Source organism: Beta vulgaris, chromosome 8, assembly GCF_026745355.1.
Source record: "Beta vulgaris subsp. vulgaris cultivar EL10 chromosome 8, EL10.2, whole genome shotgun sequence".
Classification (NCBI taxonomy): domain Eukaryota; kingdom Viridiplantae; phylum Streptophyta; class Magnoliopsida; order Caryophyllales; family Amaranthaceae; genus Beta; species Beta vulgaris.
Window position 1 is genome coordinate 13,570,884 of NC_079209.1, and position 12,349 is coordinate 13,583,232.

At 30.8% G+C, this 12,349-nt stretch overlaps 1 protein-coding gene across 1 annotated transcript; it reads right to left on the reverse strand.

Moving 5' to 3' along the window:
- Positions 1–7,317: 7,317 nt before the first annotated feature.
- On the reverse strand, positions 7,318–11,966 carry LOC104883024 (transcription factor bHLH112). Its single transcript, XM_010667464.4, has 7 exons — positions 11,403–11,966; positions 10,631–11,273; positions 10,219–10,332; positions 10,047–10,112; positions 9,865–9,930; positions 9,674–9,721; positions 7,318–8,180 (listed from the first exon to the last, which is right to left on the reverse strand). The coding sequence occupies exons 1-7, from the start codon at positions 11,708–11,710 to the stop codon at positions 8,019–8,021; spliced, it is 1,407 nt and encodes a 468-aa protein (XP_010665766.2). The 5' UTR covers positions 11,711–11,966; the 3' UTR covers positions 7,318–8,018.
- Between the last annotated feature and the right edge of the window lie 383 nt (positions 11,967–12,349).

A 12,349-nucleotide genomic window follows, 5' to 3' on the forward strand; every position in this document is an offset into this window, starting at 1 on the left:
TCAAATTATAGATCTGAAAATACAAAAACTACCTCAAAACGTTGACCTAATAATGTTTAAATACGTAAAACAAAACCCTAATACATAATTAAGGAAATAATGAAATTCGGAAATATTTAAAATGCCTATTTCGAGCCTTAAACGAACTCGAATGGCTTAAAAAGCCTATACGTCACGGCATAGCGGTGAGTTTGACTCGTTGGCCCGTTCCGCTTCCGAAAAGGTATCACAATGGGCAATCGGACTCCGTCGGCATGATTAATGCAAATCATTTCAGGCTTTTGTCGCGTTTATGAGAGTTTTTGAGAGAGAAGAGAGGATGAGAGAGAAGGAGAAAAGGGAGGAGGAACGTGAGAGAGGAGAGAGAACGAGGAAAAGGGAGGAGAGACGTGAGAGAGAAGAGAGAAGGAGGGATAATATATTTGAAGCCCGCAAATTTTTTATTTCAAATTTTTTTAAGAAGGACTGCGTTTTTCTTCAAAAGCGCAGCCCTACATAACAGAAGGGTTGCGCCTTTGAAGAAAAGCGATGCCCTTCACTTAGTAGGGCTGCGCTTGAAAAAAAGCGCAGCCCTTCTGAGTGTGAGAAGGGTTGCGCTTTTCCTAAAAGCGCAGCCCTACTAAGTTAAAAAAGTGCAGCCCTTCCGTTGTGTAGGGCTGCGCTTTTTAAAAAAAGCACAGCCCTTCCTGCGCAGCCCTTCCTTTTTTTTTCCCTAGTGGGTGGTGGTGAGTCATGAGAGAGTTTGAGGGAGAAGGTGGTGGTGGTGAGTGATGAGAGAGTTTGAGGGAGAAGGTGGTCTGTTGGTGGTTAATGTTTGTCGAGAATAGCGAAGATGAGACCTAGGGTTTGTGGGAGAGGTGAGAGAGGAAGACCGATGAGAGAGGATGAGAGGAAAGAAAAAGAGATATTATAGGGTTTATGGTTAGTGGGGAGTGGGTGAATAAGAGAAAAGAGGAGAGAAGAAAGTTAAGAGGGATAAAATGAGAGATTGTGTTGCAGTTTGGGATGTAGTGATCTTCAAATAAGAGAATGACTAATACAGTGGTCCTAAAAACTGGATCAACTTACAAAAACTGATCCGATTTTAGGCTCATCAGATAAGTTATTTCATCTTGCAATTTGCGCAAAAGAGCATTGAACTAATTAATCGGGTTTTGGGAGAACCAGATATATTATTTTGTGTCATTTAAGATTTATTTCATTAGTCAGTAATGCAAAACCTAAACACGAAAATAATAATACGAACAACAATGAAAATAGAATTGAATTAGGGCTTTTCAATGTGGTACCCTTATGTTCTTTTAAATTCCATGTTGTACCCTTAATTTTTTTGTTCTACGTTGTAACCTTCAACTTTCTAAGTTTTCTCTCGGCCACACCCACCCCCTATAAGTTGTGGCAGGCATTGCACCACCTAAAAAGCTATGATGTTGTGCGCATTTGATCAATGGTGTTATTCTATCCAATTTTGCCTATAATTTTATAAAATCAAACTTTTATGCAATCTAGAAACATGAGAGTTTTATTAGGTATGTAAATCATTGTGTCAACCGATTCTATGTAGAACAAACAAGATACTGAATACAATACCTTTGTATATAGAGTAGGGTTAAACAATGCTATGGTCACTAAGTTTCTGCGTGCAATATAACTTGATTGTACATAGGGATTATTACTTTAACCATCCCACTCTTCTACTATCTCTGTATTCTTTTAGTTGTAACATTTGCTTTTTTACATTGGTCAAGACGTTTCTTTGAACATTAATATCTCTTATTAGGTGTGAGTAAAAATTATAAAAATTTGATATTTGGAACCCTCACATTGAGACGAATCTAACAAAGCCCTACTTAATTATGTTTTTTCTTATATATTGATGCGAGATAATTTAACAAAATTGATTGATGAATAGTATCACAAAAGCAAATGATGCGACTAAAAAAATACGGAGGTGGTATATAATAGTTTGATAGCAAGCCAAACAACATGAATTACTTTAATCCTCCCTTCAAGGATGTCTACAGAAATCTTATGTAGAATTCGTGGGGAAGTTCCAAAAAGAAATTTCCCTTTTAGATGGGGAAAACTTCTAATAGAAGACAACAAAGTTTTAGCCTTTGATAAGCCAGAAAAAGAGAAGGTAACCCAAAAAAGCAAAAATAATTTTTTTTAATAAAGAATTCAAAGATTTACTCTTTCATTATTAAAGTTTATACAATCTTTAGTAACATCACAATGATGCCTTAGATTCTTTATTTTTTTACCCTAATTACTTCAAAAAGAAAAGGAATTGACTTTGATTTGGAGGCACTCAAGGGCTACCTGTCCTGATTCTTTATTAACGAATTTGGTATAGGTATGTCTTTTTATGTCTACTGATGCATCAATGTGAAAGGCTGAAAGCTCTGATCATATCTTAGAGATGATTTTCATTTAAAAAAATGAAGCCAGCATGCATGAGGCAAGAGAATATACCAGTCAATAAAAGCACTACTCTTTAACTGTTAAAGTACTTCAATCTTGAATGTCATTTTAGTTGTTTTCTTCTAAATCAAGCCTTTTTTTTTTTTTATGAAAATTCATTACTCATCATAATTCTACTACAACAACCTAGGTGAGAGAAAAGTGGCTTTATTTGCATGCACACAAATAAAAGCAAGTACTTCAATGTTATTATGATGGCAAAATATTTTGCTAATTGTAATATACTCCAACTGAGTCATTATATTACATCTCACCTAAACTATCAAGAAATTAGGGTCTAACTCTGTCTTTTAAATAGATGAAGATACTCCACTATCTCGTATCATATAATTTTTTTTTAAAAAAAGTAGGATATTGTCCCATATTATATTATATATATTTATATATATTATATATATATATATATATATATATATATATTATATATATTATATATATTATATATATATATATATATTGAGTTCATATGAGAATGTATACTTATATGAGAAATGAGAATGAATTTTACACGCTATAACTCCTATGAATAAGTGATGTAACTCTAATGAAAAAGTGATGTAACTCCAAAACAAAATATTTGAAAACAAAATTCAAAAAAAAACAATTTTTTTTTAATTCAAATTTTTTAGAGGGACATAACTCTAATGAATAAGTGTTGTAACTAACTAAACCGATCGTGTGGTTGAGATTCATTCTCATTTCTCATGTAAGGAGCATTCTCATGTGATCTTGCCTATATATTATATATTATATATATTATATATATATATTTTATATATTATATATATATATATATATATATATATATTAAAGGTAAGATGAATTCCCTTTTAAGTAGGGGGGAGGAATTGAGAATCTCTCTTTATAAAGGGTGAGACTCGATTTCAAAATCTATGGTATCAGAAGTGATGTCAACACCACTAAGCGATCACGTACTGCTCAGCATATTGTCTATATAAGCTCTATTAAAATAACTATTAATATCCACATAATAACTTAACTACTGAAATTATAAGTCATGATGAGTCTTTGGCATATGCTTCATTAGAAGTAGGGAGCTAGGTATCTATATACTTTTGTCTTTCCCTTTAAATCTTCTTAAAAGAGACGTTTCTTTTCATCCATATGAATCACGAGGGCTGCACAAAGTACAAAGAAGGGAAGGGGGGTTCGAACATGTGACCTATCGTTCACAACACCTCGATCTTAACCACTAAGCAAAGACATCCTTGGTTCTTACAAGAGATATTGTAGTATTCTTTAACGTAATGACTATAAATTCTCATCATAAATAATAACAAAACTATCATTATATGAAATCTTATTAGATTTTTTTGTCAAAAAGAATTGAAGGGAATTAACGAATTATTTTATAAAGGAATTGGGAGAAAAGAAGGTGTATAATAACTTAATTAAATGTGCTATCAAATATCACCCTGTGTTTAATATATTTCACTAGGTACAGGTATACCTTTTCATTTGTTTCTTTATTTGAATATGCATAAATTTTTAATTGAATGTGTATAAATATTTAAGCTAAATGTGTATATGTCTTAGCTAAATGTGCATAAGATAATTGAAAAGAAAACACTCCACTTTATTGGAGTACGACATTCCAAATATTCATAATTTTTTAACTGAATATGCATAATATTTGAACTAAATGTGCTTAATATTTGAACTAACTATGCATATATATAAGGTTGTCGAACTTCGAGGAGAGAGAATCGATGTTGTTTTGAGTGAGTGTGGAGTTTATCGAAAAGCGCATCGGCGTCGAATCATTTTCCTATGAGGGAGATTCCGTCAAGAAGTCTAGCGAAAAGCGATGATAGGACGAAATAAAGAAAGAATCGGAGGAGAAAGAGTGAAAAGAAGTGAGGCGACAAGGTCGTCGTTTTGAAGTGATATTGAAGCTTCTTTTGTGGGAGAAATGGAGGTTGAGGAGAGAGTAAGAGATCTGGTTTCAAATATTTAGGAGAGAAAAAGTGATGGAGGTTGCCATGGAAGATTGGAAGTACATATTCAAAGGAAGAAGAAGCAGGCAAGCAACAACTTGGTTTTTTTCCCCAATTTAGAAACTTAATTGGTCTTATTTCAAGGGAAATTATAGCCATTGGGGGCCTGTTCTCCCCAGCTTATTTTCAATTCAGCTCCAATCAGTTCAGTTGAGTTCAGTTCAATTCAGCTCCAATCAGTTCAGTTCAGCTCTAATCAGTTGATCAGTTCAGTTCAGTTCAGTTCAGCTCAGCTCCATTCTTTTATAACCATTTTGTTAAATATTATTATTATGTTGGTATAATTTATTTTACTAATTACTCTTATTATTATTATTACTATTATTATTATTATTTATTTTTATATCATTTCTATTAAGTATTATTATTATTATTATTATTATTATTATTATTATTATTATTATTATTATTATTATTATTATTATTATTATTATTGTTTTGTTGTTTGTTGTTGTTGTTGTTGTTGTTGTTGTTGTTGTTGTTGTTGTTGTTTGGTTGTTGTTGTTGTTGTTGTTGTTGTTGTTTTGTTGTTGTTGTTTCTATATATTATTTTGTTTATTATAGCTTTACTCATTATTATTACTATTATTATTAGGAGGAACATGGTTTAGGTCAAAACACAAATAAACCCACGTTTTTTAGCCCATAAACCAATCAAATCGCGTCAAGACGATTTATGATGTAATTTTCGCAGTCCAACCCAATCATTATTTTTATTACTAAATATTATTATATTATTAAATTTAATTATTAAAATAATAATATTAATTTACTTCTTAGATATTATTGTTATTATATATCATCATCAAGTATTAATATATTAAGACAAGTAATATAAAATAATTATTATTAATTATCATTATTATCATTAATTATTATTATTATTATTATTTTATAATTATTAATATTATTTATTTATAACTATCATTTAAAAATATCCAAAATACTATTATTATTATTATTATTCATTATTACTACCTATCATTATAATAGTTATTTAATATTCATATTATTATTGTTTAAATATTATTTATATATTTATTACATTCAATTTAATTCAATTTAATTTAATTCAATTCAATTCAATTCAATTCAATTCAATTCAATTCAATTTAGTTCAGTTTAGTTCAGTTCACTTCAATCCAGTTCAGTTTAGTTTAGTTCAGTTTAGTTCAGTTCAGTTCAGCTCCAATCAGTTCAATTCAGTTCAGTTCAGCTCCAATCAGTTCAGTTCAGTTCAGTTCAGCTGTTTTATGCCGAAGAGAACAGGCCATGGGTTATTATCATTTAAGGATTAAGATTCCTTCTCACTCTTTTCATTATAAGATATTTCTTATTTGATCTCAACTTTATATATATGGAACCTGCGAATATATTAAATTTGTGTTTCTATTTCATATTACTACGTCCTATGTACTTTAACTAGTATTAGTGTCCAGGGGTTGTCTCGGGTTGATATTGTTTTCCGTCCTTGATATGTATTTTTTTCATTCCCATTAAAATATATTAATGTGGACACTCAAAGCATGATTAAAAGTTGGTTGAGATGGTAATTGTGTCATAAATAATAACAAGAAGTCATGGGTTCAAATCTTGTTGCAAGCTAATTTCGCTTTTGTGAATTGACATGACTTATGTACACATTGAACAATTCTAATGGAGTAACAAAGGTGTCATGTGGCATATATACATTATCACACACGTCTTTAAATATATTTGTATGGAAGATATGATTAGTGAAGAGAGCATGATTGTGCCGTATAATATGATCAATATGTTCTATCATTTCTATTGTTCATTACTTAATTTAAACAAACAAACTCAAAAACGAAAAAGTTGAACAATCAGATAACCAAAGATGAGTTTTCGTCCATTCTAATAGTCTTTTCAAGAATTTTGATTCACATGCGGACGCTTCTTCTAATAAAGAAATCATTATTATATAATGTACAAGTTTGATAATGCCAACAATACTAATCTAACTCAGTAGCTCATCTTTTGTATGCTTACTTCCACATGCATATGAAGACTTTCATACATTTTTATAAAATTCCCCTAATATCAGGAATAGGGAATCCATCTAATAAGTCTCACTTCACCAGAACATTCCAAACATATCAGCAGAAAAATCCCAAGCATTTCAGCTTAGTGATCACTTATGACACAATTTCCATCATATTTAATTTGTTATTATTCACTTAGAAGATACTCGTTTAATTTTTCTAGCTTGTACTTTCATTTTTAACTCACGTCATTGTATATGATCAATATATTTTTGTTTAAATTACTATATTCCTTATGCCTGGAATTATAATTTGGAATATACTCGAAGTAATATTCTATGAAATTTGAAATGTTGTCATCTTTCCTAAAATATTAATAGTTAATGGTTGATATTTTAAATGTACCTCCTTACTTAACGTGTAAGATTTTAAAATAATGTAGCAGCTTATCATGCACGAACGATGAACGTACAACAATAGATTTGATGACTATAAATAACCAAATCACATATATAATCCAACAATTATGAATACATGATTATCATATAGAATTAATATTTTATGATATTCAAACAATTGCATCTTACTAAAATAGTAATAGTTAAAGGTTTAATTTGTTTATAGGTACGTTCTTACTTAACTTGTTAGATTTTGAAATAACGCTACAATTGACCTTGCAGGAATGATGAACGTACAATAATTTGATGACTATAAATTATCACTATAATTCAGCAAAGCTGCATATAACCAAAAAACCCAGTTCACTTGAAAAAACTTCTCTTTTTTTTTTTGCATGCAGCAGGAAGAAGGGGTGCTTGAATTGATACATAGCACAAAACTAAATATTCCTTTTACACAGATGGAGATGAGCAGGAAGGAAGCAGGAACATATTATGCTAAATTCAGCGATATCTCTATAACAAAGTACAATAATCTCTCTTACCCTAATAATTCTAATAAACTAAAATCTTCCAGCTAAATTTAGCACTTGTTCCTGCTCCTAACCCCTCTATTATTACAACCAAATTAAAGTACTTAACTAAACATAAGAAGAAGAAAAAAAATTAGAAAGCAAAAAAGAAAAACAACCACACTTGCCCCTAACTATTTTCTTGTGCCCTACATACATCATTATTCCTATAATAGTGGACCAAACATTTGCTTGTCATATATTTCTTTTCAAGGGTCTCTTCCCTTTCCTCTTTTTCTCTCTCCTCTTCCTTTTTTTTTTTCTTTCTTTTTTTTTGTTTTTGTTTTGCCTCTTGCTTTGATCCAAGAATTATCCAACCTAAAGCAAGATGTGGCAGCTGCCATACCATATGGTATTTTTTTTATTCTATTTTTTTTTTTTTTGGAGTTGAAAGTCATGATTTTTACCCATTTTTTTATGCTACAAAATATGATGATATTGATATTGACAATAGTAGTATTTGTTTTTGGACACTTGTGGTTGAGAAGGGTATCAATTGAGTTTCATGATTTCACCCTATATACTAATGAACCTTGCTAGTAGCTACCTGAATGTTGTTGTTGTTCCTCCAAATGTAGGTGTCCAAAAATCAACTGGGGTCTCTTGAGCAACTGGGTAGGTGCTTGATATAGGTACAAGACATAGCCCTCTACTTCTTAGTTCTTGTTTGCATTCTTCCTGATTATCCTTCAATTTATCACAATCCTGTAAGAAGACAATCAATTCATAATTGCAATAAAAGATATTAAATATACATAGTTTTAACGGTATGTTTGGTAATTGGTCATAAATGGTGGTAATAGAAATGAATTTGTGTCCAAAAACTTACATATTGTTTTATGTCATCAAATATATGTTTTGATGACATAAAACGATATGTACTTTTTTGGTAAGTCTCAATATGTACAAGTATTGTAGATTTATATATAATATTCTAATTGTTATCTTATGACTATGATAGCAATACCAATTTAAATTATCCATTTGATTTATTATACTATGAGAATTGAGAAGTATGTAATGAAAAGTTAATTAAGATTGCATTTATTTTTATTATTATCTCACACAATCTTGAATATAATAAATGAAGTTCAATGGATCCATTTTGATAATGATTTGCACTCATCCCTTCTAATTCACCTTGTTTTCTTTTATAAGAAAAGGTACTCTTTTCAATGCACTTATAATTTAGACATTTGAAATTTGTAGAACATATTTCGAAATAAGAAATGATTAATATTCCTCATTTCTATTTCAATATACTGAAAGGAAAATAGTTAAAGCAAAATTATAGGAATAATCTCTTAATTCTAAAATCAGTAGTACCTTTAAGGGTTGTGCTCACAAAAAAAATGTACATTATTAATATTTTCAGTTTTTAGATAAATATTGATGCTTTAAGTGAGAGATAATACAAAATAATATTTTGAACCCTTGTGGTGAATTTAAAATCAAAAAATTTGCTTTGCTTTGTAGTATGATTACATGCATGAATATATTTTTTTTCAACAGTTTAGGCCATGATGCAAAACAAAGGCGGATGATATAATTAAGTAGCTCTAATAATCAAAGCTTTGCTTGTGGAAACAATCTAATTAATTACTTATTTTCTAGGTCTATGCGGTGGCTATAATTCTCCAAATATTTGTTTTAAAATAAATTAGCTAAAGTTGCATCGATTTTATTTATAACTAGTTATTAGGCCCGGGCTAAGCCCCGGGTGAGAAAAAAATTATTTATTAATATAATACTTTATGATAATAACACTTAATACAACTTAGTCTAGTGGTTAAAACTTTAGTTTATGTACTTGACGTCTCGAGATCAAACACTATACTATGCAATTTCTTATTTTTTTTAATTGTACATGGATTACATGGACTAAAAACTCCATAAGGAAAGTGCCATGTGGCACAGTTTCTTGTTTTCGCACACCTTTTAATATATTTGTATAGACTAGCAGGTTTATAAAAACCACAATATATGTTAGAAACCGTGTATAATTATGAAGAATTATTGGTAATTTCTTATTAATCTTGGCGCAAACATATGCCTCCCTCCTACTCTATCTTCCTTTCAGCTGGCCCCTGATCTGGCTAATTTTCCTCCTATAATGACTCTATCCATTTGTATTTAAATAACTTGACCATTAAAATGTTAGATTAATCAGAAACAAACAACAAGGCTTTGTTTGTTACCTGTTGTTGCATTGGATTTCCACCTTTCAAATATGGAGTGCTTAGAACCTGAAAATGATAATCAAAACAATCCTTAATTACATTATTTCCTTATACTATGCAATATATATACGTATAGTTGGTCCATTTGTTAGGGAATAGAGTAGAAAATACTGCAATTAATTATGTAATAATATAGAGATGATACTTACATGAACTTGATCATGGAGAAACTTGATGTATTCAATGGCTTCATGTAGAACCGATGCAGTATCAGTCTATAAAACAGGATTATAATGTTTCAAAATTAGCCTCAGTAAGCAATTTTTATAATATACTTTGGAATGATATTTGAGAATAAGAATGTTATAAATCATGCATAAAGTTAGTATACCTTTCCAAAAGGTGAAACTAGTTGTTGAAGCGCAGTTATCCGATCCCCTAGCTTCTCTTTCCGGACCTGGTGATCAAACAACAAAGTTAGCATCTCCCTCCATATATTGGAAGCAAAATTAACATTTATGTGAACTAACTTGAAATTTGAATCTATTTGAGCATATATATACCTTAAACGTTGGCAAGGGAGATGGAGTCTCAATCCGCGGCCTCTTAGCTTGGGGTTGATCATTGTTGCTAGTGTTATTCTTAGACTCGCGACGAGGCTCTTCATTATTGTTCACCTATTAGTTAAAATTCATATCAAAATATAAGGTAAGTTGAACTTACATAGAAACCCTAGTTTTAAAATATAGAATTATAACACAATAATTTTTCTTTTGTTTTGAAGTAGGTAAACCTAGAAGGAAGATTAAACCTTTCAAGGCTATATTCAAATTGATTATAGATAAGAAAATGAAGTATATTCTTCTAATAAATAGAACGATCAATACAGCATCAGCGGCTCAATTAGCTTCTCTATATATAATAAGCACATATAGCTTATGTACAAATTAAATATATTGATATGCGTATGTTTACCTTGTTAGGTAAGCTAGTAGAAGAGTGTGATTTCTGGTTGAAAGAAGGACCTCGAGATCTTGATTGCAAGGAATTCAACAAGCTAGCTCGAATGTTATTAAGAGTTGTTGGAGAGTATTGACCACTAAACACTTGTCCATGATCATGAATCAACGCGCTCATCCCTCCATTATTAAGCTTGTTACTTTGTAGTATATGTTGTTGAGAAGGAAGAGAAGGATGTGTGTTACCAACACTTGTTTCAACCCAAGCATTAGATGATATGATTTCGCAACTTGTATCCAAAGAAGCATAGTTTGAAGGGTTACTGATGAGCTGATACTGAGGTATCGCCGATTGTGGCTCATGTAGTACTTGAGCCTCATCACAGTCATCAAACAAGGATTGAATCAAGTATGAAGCTGAAGAACTCATAGGAAAGCTCGTTGCTAGACCGCCTTCGCTTGTGATTGTACTTGAATCACCTGAGCTATTACTAGAAGCAGTTAACGCCATGGGTGGTGATGCATCTTGGCTAGTAAAATTGCTGGAATTCATAATATTTTGCGAATTTGCTTCCATCCCATAAGAACTTAATCTTGTATTATTCAAATTATCTTGTAATATGGAATCAAAGTTTCCCTCATTATTTCCAGTGTTACAACTGCGTACACAACAGCCATAATTAATTAATAAGTTTATTATAACAAGATGATCATCATGAACTCAAAACATTTATTTAATTTTTTCAAAATATAGACCCTAAAAGAAATAAAAATTCAAAGTTACTTACAGCAGATTTTGATGATTCCAATCAGTAGTTGAGGAAGTGGGTGAAAGGCCAAAGCCTAAAATATCAAGTGAAGAATCCATTTGATCTGGAAAGATTAAGTTATCAAAAGTTGGATTATTATTGTTATTGTTATTATTATTATTAAACTTGCTGCCTTTTATAACTTCATTTGGCCACCCAAAGCTGCCCATATCAAAGCCACCACCAAGTTGAGCCACCGAACACGGTGACGATACGCCGCCGGAGAATAAACTATGCGGTGGATTCCACCATGTGCCACAAACTCCACCTTGAAACTCTTCTCCCATGCTGTACAATAGCAAAGCCTTAGCTTTCTTTCACTTAATATATCACTTTGGTTTGAATTTGATGTACAAGTGTTTTGAGTTATAAGATACTATAGAGGAGTGTAGAAAAATATGGACCATATTGGTACAATAGGGAATATGGTACTTATATACCGGAATATGGTTGACATTTTGGAGGAGGGGGTTGATTAGAAAGGGAATTTCATTTAATACAAATTTAATCTAATCTATCTTCACTTTTTGGGTAGAAATTGTTTTTTTAAAAGTTGGTTCTTTAATTATTTAATGTTATCTTTATTGATGGGTACCTTGTATTCAAAGGGAGGGGGCATATTATAATGTGACATGATTCAGTATGATTATAAGTAATAGTCTTATATAAATATTCTTTTGGACTGTTTGATGTGTTGAGTAAGTTGCCACATAACTGCTTCTGACTTATATTGACTATAATTTTTCCTATCTTAAATTATAATTACTTTGACTTATATTTTTTCAAATAATTTTTCCGTTTCCTAAAAATCTTCCTTTTTTTTTGGTTTAAGTGCGTTTTCAAAAGATTTTCTCTCTTTTACTTTATTCTTTATTTGAAATTCTTTTTTCCTTGTTACCCTCTCATGTCTCTATCATACGGTCCAC